This window comes from Tetrao urogallus (genome assembly GCF_951394365.1).
Source record: "Tetrao urogallus genome assembly, chromosome: 1".
In the NCBI taxonomy this organism is placed as follows: domain Eukaryota; kingdom Metazoa; phylum Chordata; class Aves; order Galliformes; family Phasianidae; genus Tetrao; species Tetrao urogallus.
This window is the reverse complement of record NC_136813.1, coordinates 106,303,801-106,317,841: the sequence shown is the minus strand read 5'-3', so window position 1 is coordinate 106,317,841 and position 14,041 is coordinate 106,303,801. Positions and strand designations below refer to the sequence as shown.

Here is a 14,041-nt window from a genome sequence, read left to right as displayed (position 1 = left end):
TTTATATAAATCCTATGTAACACTGTGAATCAGGAGGTATTTCATTCTTTTCAGTGAAATCTCATACTATTGCCTTAAGTATATTCCATATAGAGCATAACTGAGCAAGTAGGTCAATTCCTTATGTCAAAACTGTTCAACAAATTACATTTGAAGCATTTCAGAAATCTGGAAGAGCGAAAGAAACAGCACAGGGAATGCATGTACATGAGTGATACTTTGCCTCGCAAGAAAACAACTCCAACTGTGTCACCACACTTCAATAGTTCTACTCTTGGACGAAGCATTACATCTAAAGTACGTAGCTGCATGCTATTAATAGCCTTCCAATTTTATATAAAAAGCATGCTATGTTAGAGGTAAGGTTGAATAGCACTGCAGCATCATATAATCCCTCAAATTCATGTTTGACGTTGGCTGTGAAAGAAATCTGCATTTGTTAACATGGGAAAAAGCATGAAACCTTCCATGCTTCCAGCCTTTATATTCACATCTGGAAATGTGGTGATATAATAGTCATCACATATTTACGATCAATATATGTCAAGAACTTTACTTGCAGGTTAGCTTGAATTGCTTGTAGAGACTCAGCAAGCTGCTTTCCTTTCAACCTCTAGCCAGTAAAGATTATGTGCAAAGTTGGAATACTCCTAACTTGTGACATGGTAAATAAAAAAAACAAAAGCAAGGGGGAGATAATAACTGGCAAACATTTTTGTTTAATTAGAGATTGTTTAAAACTAAAATATTAATGGCTGACTCATTTGAGATGACAATGATACTAAGGACAAAGCAACTTATTTTAACCTTAGTTGCTAATTAAAACAAATGTTTTAAGCACATACTTATAAATTTCCTGCAGGGACATTTACCATTAGGACAGAGCAACAGCTGTGGCAGTGTACTTCCTCACTGCCTGGCAACCATGACCAAAGAGTCAGAATCAAGAAGGATGCACAAAGGTAAGACTTTGATTAGTTTCTGTTAAAGCCAGCATTTGTTTTTTGGGGTTTTTTTTGTTTTGTTTTGTTTTCAGAAAATAAATGTGAAATTGATATTACTGTAATCAGTGGGGCTGTAAAATAAGAAAAATTGCTCCTTGTTGAAGAACATAAGCTCTCAATGTCATTTACAGACTTAGCCAAAATAAGATGTTAAGATTGTGGCATAGTCACCTATACAGATTTGAAGGATATGATCATCAAATATACTCAGCAGAAAATAAAAGGATACACATTGAGTTAACTGGCTAACTTGACTCATTTGGGGACAATTTATTAAAAATATTACACGTTGTCCTATTTAGTTAGTTTAAATCTTTTCATTTTGCAATTTCAAAACAAAAAACATTTTTCACTGGCATATATTTTTTCCTGGATAGAGTAATTCCCTAGACAGTCATTCAACATCATGACTTGGTGCATGTATAGCTGCAGTATTGTAACCTCTCTTAAATATTTGGGCTACAACATAAGAAAGATGTTTACCTTGCATAGGTAGTTGCATATTTGTAATAGGAACGTGACAGTTCTGAATGCAAAAAGTACTTAATCTTTGAGATGTGGTCTCTTAAACTGTGAAATTCTGTGTCTGCTGTTTGTCTATTAGAATTGATGCACTTAATTTTTTGCTTTAACAAAATGCATTATTGGTAACTGTCCCATCTTCAAAAGGAATTGCTCCTCAGTTCCATCTGTCAGTTTCTTTTCTTTCTGGTGTCTGCATCATTACAACATTAGTGTAAGAAGGCCTTACCTAGTGCTGACTAAGATGGAGCTGAAACGGCATCCATCCTGTCTTTATAGGAGTTGTCAGAGCTAGCAGGTGGTAAAAGTAAAAAAGCACAACTGAAGGCAGCTATCCACACTGGAGTTCTAAGTGCATGTAAGGAACAAACTTGCTGAGGAGAGATCATGACTTACTACATTCGCTTCATAGATCTGCTCCAGTTGAGATCTGTTCCTTTTGAGCTTTATTTGTGCAACAGTCCCTCCACAAACCTGCTGTGGTGGCTAATGTAGCTTGATATATTTCAGATGCAATACAAAAGGAGCTTCATACCCAGCTTGGAAAGCTTTTGTGATACAATGCATTTGCCTGGGTGGAGTAGCCTGAAAATACATTGAGACTCATCATTATGCTCTTGTTCTGAAAACCCTTTATTTCAGTTTGAAAATAAATAAGAACTGCTTGACTAAATTCTGATGGCAAAAAACTGTATGTTATATTGGGACTATTTCTAGAAAATGATTGCAAAAGATGATGTTTGGCCTAAAACACAATTATAAAACGTAATGAAAGTTTTTTAAATGGTTATTACGTTGTTTTTTTCCATTTCTGTCAAGAGACAGTTAAAAAATTAGCCTAAGAGCGTAGGCAGATTTTTTATCTTTAGAGTGAAAAAGAAAGAAACTTTCCAAACCAAAGCTGAATTATGGATTGACAAAAAAGTGAGGCAGGATAGAGTGAGATGTATCGGTTAAGGCACTTAACAGTGCTTGTCATATGCCAGGAGCAGTATGTGTGCTGTACTGCCTTCCATACTGGAAGATGATCATTATTCTTTAAATGATTCAACAGTTTGAATGGAAATATTGAATTACAAAGAGAACCTTTGGTGATTGATTCATACTGGGCAAGAGGATGGTTCTTAACAGCTTATTCTGACACGTGGGCTTTGTGAGAGAGAAATTATGTTGCTGTCAGGTGCTTTATTTGAACTCAGATTTGCAGAATAAGAGAGACCATCGAAACACAAAGAGTACAGGAATACAAGGACATATTCATGGGGAAGTTTTTTACTGAGAGAATGGTGAGGTGCTAAAACAGACTGTCCAGAGAGGCTGTGGATGCCCCATCCATGGAGGTGTCTAAGGCCTGGGCATTCTGATCTAGTGCTTGATCTAGCAGCTGGCAACCATGCCTGTGGCAGGAGGATTGGAACTTGATGCCTGGGGTCCCTTTCAACCCAAGCCATTCTACAATTCTATTCTCTTTGCACTCAACAACAAAGTTTACTTGTGTCAGAAGCACTTGAAGAGTGTAATTGCATTCTCTAGTCCTTAAAGCACAGTGGTTCTGGGTTGCAGAAAGCTGCTTTGTGTCAGCAGTGTATCACAGAAGTTTCTGTACTGCTCTTTCTCCAAGTTCCTATGTATCCCGTTATAGTGCAGAACTCAGCCAGGCGGCTGGTCATGCCCTAGTCTATGGGCTGTAATGCAGCCATAGAATCATCTAGAATGGAGAATACCTTCAAGGTCATCGAGTCTAATCATCCACCTGACCCACTGAGTCCAATATCACTAATCCATGTCTCTCAGTGCCACAAATACGTGTCTTAAATATCTCCAGATATGAGGTCTCCACCACTTCCCTGGCAGCCCATTCCCTCTCCCTGAAGGAATTATTCCAAATATACTAAACCTCCTCAATCTCCTCTGAAGCAACCTGAGACCAATTCCTCATGTCCTGTCACCTGTCACCTAGTCCACTAATCATTCATTGCCTTTTCAGCGGTGTTAAGAACCACTGTGAAAGAAGGCTAATGAGCTCCCGAAGGGCTGGTAGCAGCTCATCACATTTCTCAAGTCTGAAAAGCCTTGAGTCGCCTTCAAGGATGGGCATTTTAGTGAGTTTGTATAAAATTTGGAGAAAGTGTATTCAGCATTTCCTGGAGGAAGTGGGCAGCTCAGCTAGTCACAGGTGTTACGGGAGAGTTACCAAATTAATAATGGTATGAATTCTCTCTGCCTGGCTTTCTCCAATTTTTATTACTCCTGTCCAAGAAGTGAATATAAAAGTTTGTGATTAGTAATTCAAAGTTAAAAATGAAGTCAAGAAATGAAGAAGAGGTACTCAAGTTTGAACGTGATTTTCTTTGCGCAGGAACAAGTAATGCCTGTGAATAAGTTGAAGACCAGAACCCATGGAAACTCAGCAGGAATTTTCATTTATTTGTTTGTTTATTTGTTTATTTATTTATTTATTTCTGAAATAAACATGATCAGAATTACGGAATGGTTTGGGTTTAAAGGGACCCTTAAGATCAGCTAGTTCCAACCCTACAGCTATAGGCAGGGACACGTCCCACTAGACGAGGTTTCTCGAAGTCCCATCCAGCCTGGCTTGGAATGCTTTCAGGGAGGGGCATCCACAGTCTCACTGGGCAGCCTGTTCCAGTGTCTCACCACCCCCACAGTAAAGAATTTATTCCTAATATCTAGACTAAATCTACCCTTCATCTTTCTATCTGGGCAGGAATCTGGGCACAGTGCTGAGACACATGTTGGGTACCAGCAAAATGGTTATTCGTATGCTTCTTAGGTTCTACCAAAAAAGAGTAGACAGAGGGCAATATCTATATTTAAAGACAAACTGTGAGCTTTTCAAAGTAGTCTTTTTCTTTTTGCTCTTTTTTCAGGAAAAGCTAGAAAAGGTATGAAAGCATCCCTTTCTCTGGCTGCAACTATTGTCATTTGGCAAAAGTACTGATTGCGTCCGCACTGTCAAGTAGTTTTGGAAATTTTTGCCATCATTGTTAAATAATGATGGTTCTTCAAAAATTCTTTCTTTTTTAGTGTCAAACAGACTGTCACAACAAAAATTCTGAGTAGTGCTAATGTCTGCAGAGCTGCAGCTTGGCGCAGGCCTAATTTTTTGCTTCTTTGCTCATAGCCAAACAAGTAGAGCAGAAAATCTGAAATTCTTTGCAGATCTCTAGGTGACAATGGCAAGGAAGACTTGAGTTTCCTACTTTGGCATGCTTCCATACAAAAAAAGTATATTTTGACATGTTAATGTCAGTTCTTAAAAAAGAAGAAGAATGGAAATAAAATGTTATGCCTGGGCCTTTATTTTATGAAGTACTGTTTTTTATCATACTTTGACAGTGTTGCTGTTAATAACAGCTTTTGCTTGTAGTTCTGAACTCTCCATGAATTTTTTGTAGTGGTGTATTTGGGTTATTTTTGGAATGATGTGACAAGTACTAACAATTTTTTTTTTTTTATGATATGGCTTTGGATATTTGGATGGATATCTGTAATATTTTGCTGAACAGCATGGTTATTAAGAGCATTAAGCTTACTATTTTAATATAGGGAATGCAAACTTGTACAACAGGAAACATTTTTTTTAGTTCCTGTATTAGCTTAGACTTGCAGTAGTGGCTTGTGAGTAACCGTTAGTGGCTCCTAAAGGAAGTTAAATTTTTTTAATTGCATGTTGTGTGAGTAGACACCTGAGCAGTTAATTCTCTAAAAAATTGATTTTGCACGTGTGATGTGTGAATGAGGGTGGAAATGAGACTGAGGCATCTGGGGGGCAGTACAGAGCTCATCCCAAGCCGTGAGCTGCCCGTTCCCTAGGGCACGAGGAGCAAATGAGGGCATTGCATTCTGCATCATTTCTGGAAACACATGCCGTTTTGCAGCCAAATCCCTGTGCTGTATGGAGACATGCCTTGCAGTGTTTAGTTACATTTGCATGATTGCATAAATTTAACTGACTAATGTTTTACTTAAAAACAGGTTCTTTATCTTCCTAGAAAGTTGACTTTCCTTTAGGGAAAGCGTAAAAGCGATATGTTGCTCTGTACCTTTAAGATGGGCTTGTTTATATATAAACTATTTATATAAACCATGAAACTAACATTTGCAAAAGCTTAGTAAAAAAAACATTCATTTGAATGCAGTTTCTTTCAGTAATTTATTCTTTCTCTTTTTCCATCGTGAATAATTGAAAACCATTTCACAGGAGCAATTAGTCATTCCAAAGGTTCGAGTGTGAAAGGTAATTGTGTATCTGCAATAACAGCAGCATTTGCCATAATAATGGGAGGAAAGCAAACTGCACATGTAAATCAGTAACATCTGTGTTGTGTGATGCTATTATCTATGAGTGCTGAGGTGTATTTGTATCCTTTTCATCTTTTTTACTAATCAGAGCAATTGAACTTAAACTGAAATGCATTGTTTCCCAAATGGCAAGTACAATTCTATTAGTTCATTGGAAACCAGCCTAAACTGTCTGCAAAAAGTCTTTGTAGTGCATGGAGGGAAGTGCAGTGGACGAATGAGGAAAGAACTGATCTGCCTCGGGAATGCTTGTAGGCATCATTTCCTTAATAATATGCTTTAATTACACAGCTTTAGTCATGTTTTTATGACACTTCTCTTTGGAGAATATTACAACCTTTCTAAGGTGGAGCTGTGGTTCTTCGGCCCCTGAAGTGAAATTCTCCCTGCTCTAACATGTCCCAGAACATAGCAGACATAGAGTAAACTCATGTAGAGAATAAGGCAGGAGAGCATTCCTAAAATGCCTAAAAGCAGCATCTTGATGGTGTCCAGTAAAAATCAGTATGTGAACACTGCTGCATTTGGATGTTTGTCCATACATCTTCCATGATTGTGTATTACTTAAATCTGTTTTCCTGCCTGAATACGAGGTTTTCCTTTAGTCTAACAGCCATTCTTAGTCGCCAGCTCAGCCACAAGCTCATTTTGGTCAGAATTGTGCAGAGAATACTATAAACTCTTAGCATCAAAACTGTGAAGAAGTGCTATTCTTGCATGGATTCAAAGAAAAGGTGGGCAGTGAAGTTGCATTCGTATAAATCGAACCTTAAAATGTGTAAAATAATGTGAGCAGTTAAGACGACAGTTGTCTTTCTACTCTGCTCTTCATTAGACAAGCTCAAAAACCTTTCCATAAGTCTGTATAAATAATGCTGCTTTATTTACCAAAGACAATGGACAAGTTTGATAAAAATAATTTGGAAGAAATGTTTATAAAGGAGACGTAGTAAAAAAAAAGAAAAAAAGAAATTCTCTGTGGTCAAGATGGGTGGGTTTTTAAAAGGGATGACTTCATAGAAAAACTAAAGAGTAAAGAACTTAAATATTGCAGAACTGCATTTATGCTTTTATTTCAAGTCACTGAGCTCTAGGAATCTGTGTTAATCCCATAGATTGCACTGCAGTTTCAAAATTCCAGGGAAGTACCCCCATGCTAGTAACTGATGAAGTGACAGGTAGCTTGTATTATTTCAGCTGAAACTAAAAGTTGAAAGCACAGTTATCAGAAACCAAAGTTCCCCAAGCAGACAAAAAGTAATACACATTCAATAAGCAGCCAAACAAAAACTGATAAAGCCTTTGAGTATCAAGAGTTTCTTGTTTTTTTAAGACCTTAATTGGTGCTAATTCTGAATTCAGCTACTTTACTTTCAAGATTACATCTAGTTTGTGTGTATTACATTTTTTAAATATACATACAATAATGTATCTTGAAAAGTCAGCTGCACTCACCTGCGTATGTTTGTGTCTGTCTTAGAAAAAAATTGTTTTTAAGGGCCTTTCTTCAGTCACGATAGTATCTTGATCACAGAACAATTAAATCTAAGCTGGTATTCAAAATGCTTGTGCTTTTAACACACTGTGCTAAGTCACAGAATTTCTGTGTAATATATATGTCTCCTCTGAACTCTACAGGGTATAACCATCAACGTATATGTGAAAACCAAAGGCAGAAATCTCCTGAATTCTACAGCAGAACAGCATCTGAATCCAACGTGTATTTGAATAGCTTCCATTACCCAGATCGTAGCTACAAGGACCATGCCTTTGATACATTAAGCTTAGACAGTTCTGACAGTATGGAGACAAGCATATCAGCATGCTCACCAGATAACATTTCCAGGTAAATAATCTTCAATTCTGTTGTGTGATGGTCATAAGATTATAATTAAACAAGAGAACCTGTAAATGTTGATGCCATGTAATGTAATTGCTGCTAACTGGTAGAAAAAATGTAAGATCATTAGATAGATATAATATTTGTGTAAGCCTTCAGATATAATGACTGTCTTGTCAACATACAATATTTAAACATATTTAAAGATGGAAGATAAAAAAATTGGAGAGACTTTGAAATGAGGAAGGCCACTCAGAAATCAGTGTCTGTCCTGAGCATCAATGATGAAATCACTGACACTCTTTTCTGAGTGGGATAATTTGTGAGCTTCCTGTGAGAGGAAATTTCTTTTAAGATATCTGCCAGGGCTGAAGTACATTCATTCCGTATGTCCAGCATATTAACTTGCTGGATGCTTATGCTGAAATGCTTAGGAATCCTCTGGCAATTCTTTTTGCCCGTTGCCTTCTCTTTTCTGGGTCAGTAGAAATGAAGAGCTGATACTGAAAGGCATAGAGCTTTCCACTGTTTTTCTTATCCTCAGAGACTGCCAGCCCAGATGCTGCAGTTGGAAGGAACATTAAGAACTTGTATTTGAAAAACAAGCAAGCACAAAGCAAAACAACAAAAGCAACTGAGTCTCAAAATTGTGCCCCAACAGTTTTCTTCTCACAGTCTGCTTTTAATGAATGTGCTTTCCTTTCTGCATACGGTTCTGTCCCAAGAGGTTCACAAGCATCAGTGGAGGCTGATAATTAAATAAAACATCCTCACAGGATTCAGAATCTCTGGTGAACACAAGGTTGGCTTTTTGGGCTAGCTGTTGTTTTATTCAGCATCTGTTTCTTGTAAGCACAGGAACCCGTCAACCCACAGATTTCCTCTTTTAGTCTATCATTGCAATGCTAAGAGCTTAGAAAATACCCATGGCATGGATTCTGCTGGCTAAGATTTTGCTTGTTTGCAAAATCACATTCGGACTCAGGTTCTGAGGATTTTTGTTTCAAATAGATACATAGATAGTTTCTGATAGCCACACACAGCTGGGAATTATTTCTGTGGTGATAAGTACATCAAAGATGAAAGAATTTAACTAAGCTGAAGCATTTTCCCATTTTTATATGGGAAAACCTACTTCAATTAATCAAATTCCTGGTTGCTTGTTAAAATTCATTAAAATAAATTTTTGTTTATGGCCCCGTTGCTTTTGTGTCCTGAATGAATTTGCACTGTTCCCATTCTATCTCAGTCCTTCATAGTCTGTGTGCTACTGAGTAGCACAAATAAACATGTCACTTGGCACCCACTGCTGCTTGAGTGATCAGTTAGCATTTTCAGAATAACCCCAGGTCAAGTTTCTCTGTGCCCTAAACATTTGAACCCGTTCAGTTTCCTTGCATTGTCTATTGACTTTGGCAATGGCAACACAGCTAGTATTTAACATAAACTGTTTTTCCTGAACAGCATAAAATAAAAAATAAAATAGAGTGCATGTCATAAAAATGCCACAGTTGTTAAACTGAGATGAAGCACCAAAATATGTATTGAAAGAAAGATGCATAGTATTGCTTTTTGGCTGCCTATAGGCACAAGAGATAGTGCCCTTTGCAAGAAAGAGAACGCATTTTGGCAGGGGTTTTTCAGAATGTTAGCAGAGTATCTGAAGTGAATACTTCCACTCCTAAATACTTATCTTCCTGTGGAAATGAAGAGTGAGATGGAAGCACCTTCTCAAAGAGTACGGAACAACCTCTATATTATCAAATGAGTATCTGCTGAGCCACAGTGGAGTTTACTCAACAGATTAAAATTCTGACAGATCATATGAAATAGGAAATCACTCCTTTGTGTTGGGCTTGTTTGGATTATTAATTACTAATTAATTATTAATTAAAGCATCAAATCGTGAAACACTAGGGTGCTTATATCTTAAGCAAAACATCACTATGAATCAAAGGGCATGAAAGGTATTCTGCACATCATGTGTCTGTGACATTTTAAGGCATTTATAAGTGTTTGAGGGAACAATTAATCATTGCATTAAGCTGGAACATTCCACAGCAGTGAGTATGGTAAATCTGTAAAATAAGATTTAATGAGAAAATCGCATAAATTGAGGCTAGAAATGTAGCAAGTCTGTGTACTGAGCCTGTGTGGTGATCTAGCAGCAACTACAGGGTGCACTGTAAATCTGTTTATCATCTACACATTAGGATCCCTTTGCTCTGAAGCGAGGTACCATTGCAGAGCTTTTCGGTCCAGTGTGCAGAAATGACACCACCTTTGACAGGAAGCTGAAAGTGTCATCCAAGCACCCTTTTATTGCAAGATAGAGCCAAAATGGCAAAGATGATAGCTATGTTGTGATGGTCCAGGATCTAGCACGCTTTGGGATCACCTCTATTTCCTTGGCTTGCCAGTTATTTTAACTACCAGACACTATCTGACACTGCTTTGTCACTGAATAGCTTTTAGAGATACTTAGTAGTCCACCTTATTTGCATCAAGTATTTTCTGATGATGAGCTTAGCGGGACAAAATGGATGGTCCATAGCCAGAAAGTTCTAAATCATATATTTAGCTGCTACTCATGCAACCTCTGACAATCAGTAACATGTTCTGTTAGAACACAATAACTGCTTTCATCCATATTCTGTTATCTGAGAGAAAATGATGGATCACAGTGGACTGTCAGGATCCATTTTAAGTACTTGAGTCTGTATTTTTCACAACTCCATGTGGAGAATGTGTATCATACACTTTATAAGTCATTTCTGTTAGTGGCTACTGCACTGAATTGGATAAGAAAAGTATCAACTCAATTCATAAATGGTTTGTGCGATTTTAAATGTCAAGTATTCCTTTAAATAACTGCTATATTGTTGTTTGTTTTGTGTTTTTTTTTTCCATACAGCGCTAGCACATCAAATGTTGCAAGAATAGAAGAGATGGAGAGACTTCTGAAACAAGCACATGCTGAAAAGACTAGGCTGCTTGAGTCCAGGGTAAAATTAAGTTTTATGAGTAAAAATAGGAATGGACATTTTAGTTAGGTAATACCTTCCTAAAGATTGGACCCTAAATAGCTTACCCTTAATTGAGGCTTAAAAGAATTGCCTCTCCTCCTTTAGTTTGGTCTGGTTTTGTTCTCATGCTACATATTTGAGCCCATACACATTAACTGCTGTTTCAGTGGATGAGCTCAGAGAGTTGTGATGGTGGCATAGAGTCTAGTTAGAGGCCTGTAACTAGTGGTGTTCCCCAGAATTTGGTGCTGGGTCTGGTCTTGTTCAGCATCTTCATCAGAGAGTTGGATGAAGGGGTAGAGCCCACCTTCACCAAGTTTGCTGATGATAAAAAGCTGGGAGGAGTGACTGATACACTACAAAGCTGTGCTGCCATTCAGTGAGACCTGGACAGACTGCAGAGTTGAGCAGAGAGGAACCTGATGAAGTTCTACAAAAGCAAGCTTATGGGAGAAATAACTGTGTGCATCAGTGCAGGTTAGAGGATGACCTGCTGGAAGAGTGCTCTGCAGAGAAGGACCTGGGGGTCCTGGTGGACAACAAGTTGGCCCTGAGCCAGTAGTGTATCCTTGTGGTCAAGAAGGCCAACGGTATCCTAGGATGTATTAAAAAGAGCATGGCCAGCAGGCCAAGGGAGATGATCCTCCCCCTCTACTCTGCTGTGGTGAGACCACATTTAGAATACTGTATCCAGTACTGGGCTCCCCAGTTCAGAAAAGACAGAGAACTCGTAGAAGGAGTCCAGTGGAAGGCAACAAAGATCTCCTGTATGAGGAAATTCTGAGAGACCTGGGACTGTTCAGCCTAAAGAAGGGAAGACTGAGAGGGGATTTGATCAATATTTATAAATATCTAAAGTGCATGAGTCACAAAATCATAGAATGGCCAGGGTTGGAAGGGACCTCAAGGATCATGAATCTCCAACCCCCCTGCCACATGGAGGGCCACCAGCCTCCCCATCTAATACTAGACCAGGCTGCCTAGGGCCCCATCCAACCTGGCCTTGAACACCTTCAGGGACGGGGCATCCACAGCCTCTCTGGGCAGCCTGTTCCAGCACCTCACCACTCTCATAATAAAGAACTTTTCCCCGACATCCAACCTAAATCTTCCCTCCCTCAACTTAAAACCATTTCCCCTTGTCCTGCTGTTATCTACCCTTTCAAAGAGTTGATTCCCCTCCTGTTTGTAGGCTCCCTTTAGGTACTGAAAGGCTGCAATGAGGTCACCCTGCAGCCTTCTTTTCTCCAGGCTGAACAAGCCCAGCTCCCCCAGTCTGTCTTTGTAGGGGAGGTGCTCCAGCCATCTGATCGTATATGTGGCCCTCCTCTGGACCCTCTCCAACAGCTCTCTGTCTTTCTTGTACTGGGGGCTCAGGCTGGGCTCTTTTCGGTGGTCTGTAGTGATATGACGAGGAGCAAATGGCCAAAAACTGGAACACTCTAAGTTCCACACAAATATGCAGAAGAACTTCTTTATGGTAAGCGTAACTCAGTACTGGCACAGGCTGCCCAGAGAGGTTGTGCAGTCTTAGTCTGTGGAGATACTCAAGACCCATCTAGATGCCTAACTGTGTGACCTACTGTAGGGAACTGCTTTAGCTGCAGGGTTGGACTCGATGATCTCTTGAGGTCCAGTCCAACCCCTGCAGTTCTGTGATTCTGTGAGTTCAGGGCTAAATCCCATCAGAAGCTAATCAGCATTACTCCCATACCTGCTAAAAGAATCGCTTATGAAAAAACATCATTTCTAGAGTGGTGATATCTGCATTTCTAATTCCTGTTCTTAGTCCACTTTGCTGGATGTATATTCCTGCTGACCAAAGAGGCAAAAAGGAGTTTAATCCTAGCTAGAAATGACATATGAGGTACAGTTTCACATATAATTGTCCTGCATTTGGCCTGTTATTTAGGAACGAGAGATGGAAGCTAAAAAGAGAGCTCTGGAAGAAGAGAAGCGTCGCAGAGAGCAACTGGAAAAAAGACTGGAAGAAGAAACTAGCCAGAGACAAAAACTAATTGAAAAAGAAGTGAAGATACGAGAGAAACAAAGAGCACAGGTGAGATACGTTGACATGAAATTTTTTTGGTGCAGGACTCCTGCTATAGATGAAGTGAGTGTACTTCTGCAAATGGTAAACAGAGTGACTTCCATTTAAATAAATGGATTTAGTATTTCTGAGGTGCATCTGTGTCATTAGGAGTATGTTTGAGGCATTGGAGTCTTAGATGTCCGTGTATTTATTTAAAGCTAAATATTAGCTTAGATCTATTCAGCATTTTCTATCTAAAGAATTGTTGCTTCCCAAATGTTTGACTGGAAAAAAAAATAATAATAAAGAAAAAGAGATAAAGACACCTGTTTCTTTATTCAGCTACAATTAAGAGGATCTGCATGATACAGCAAATAGACTAGATTGGCAGGAAGACAAAACCTACCTGTCAGAAAGAGTGATCATTTTCTGTGTTTTTTTCTTTCTTTTATACAGTGACACCCAATTTCCAGAGTTTTTCCCTCCTGTACTTCCTGATGGTTAGAAATGTCAACTAGGGGAAGGAACTCCATCTTCATACTTGCCAAAGCTAGTTCCAGCTTGTATCATAAAAGACTGCATAATTTTAGAAGGGTGTTAAAGAGTTCTTGCAGGCAACACAGCTTCCACTGCTCAAAGAGATTAGTTGTAGAGAATGCAATGAGAGAAAGTCCCTTAGATTTGTGACTCACAGTGGTATTTAAAATGCTAACTATAGGCGTGGAACAGGGGCAGATTAGGTTATCAATGTTCTCTGAAGTCAGTGTAGAGAAACTGCTTCCATGGGTCATTCAGGGCAGCTAACCTAGGCTTCTGTTCTGAACAGCCCTATGTTGTAGCCCCTGTCTGCCCTGACTGCAGCACGAGCCATGGGAGATGAGTGGTCTTCTGCATTTAAAATGTATTTCTGTGCCTAGACCCTCTAGGTACAGAGAACAGGCATGCTCCCTTTTAGCTGGCAGAGATCCCAAATCACTCCTACTTGTTCTCCCAACTTATCCTGTCTGTCTTAATACAGACATTGTCCTGAACTGTGACCAAGAATGAGGCACCATTTCCTGTGCTGCTTTGCTATCTCTTGCAAAGGGATACACATCAGCAATCTGTACTGTATTGCTGACTGCAAACCAGATACCACGTTTAACTAGTTCAAAAGTAGTTCTGTTTTGTTTACAGCAGTATTTGTTAGGTTACGGTTCACTCTTTCTTCCTAATTTTCCCGTAATAATATGTTCTTACTATTTATATTTACATGAAGATACCTTAGCACTTAAATGAGTTAGATGTA

The 14,041-nt window shown here is 38.9% G+C and overlaps 1 protein-coding gene across 1 annotated transcript in view; it reads left to right on the top strand.

Annotated features, from left to right (window-relative positions):
• PHLDB2 (pleckstrin homology like domain family B member 2) overlaps positions 1 to 14,041 on the top strand; it is a gene marked incomplete at both ends in the record, with an annotated part of 57,161 nt that overhangs the window by 39,971 nt on the left and 3,149 nt on the right. The window contains 5 exons of the mRNA XM_079549323.1: positions 157 to 297; positions 863 to 962; positions 7,494 to 7,701; positions 10,610 to 10,700; positions 12,634 to 12,780. Of these exons, the coding sequence (XP_079405449.1) occupies positions 157 to 297; positions 863 to 962; positions 7,494 to 7,701; positions 10,610 to 10,700; positions 12,634 to 12,780 (687 nt within the window). The remainder of the gene's footprint in view (positions 1 to 156; positions 298 to 862; positions 963 to 7,493; positions 7,702 to 10,609; positions 10,701 to 12,633; positions 12,781 to 14,041) is intronic.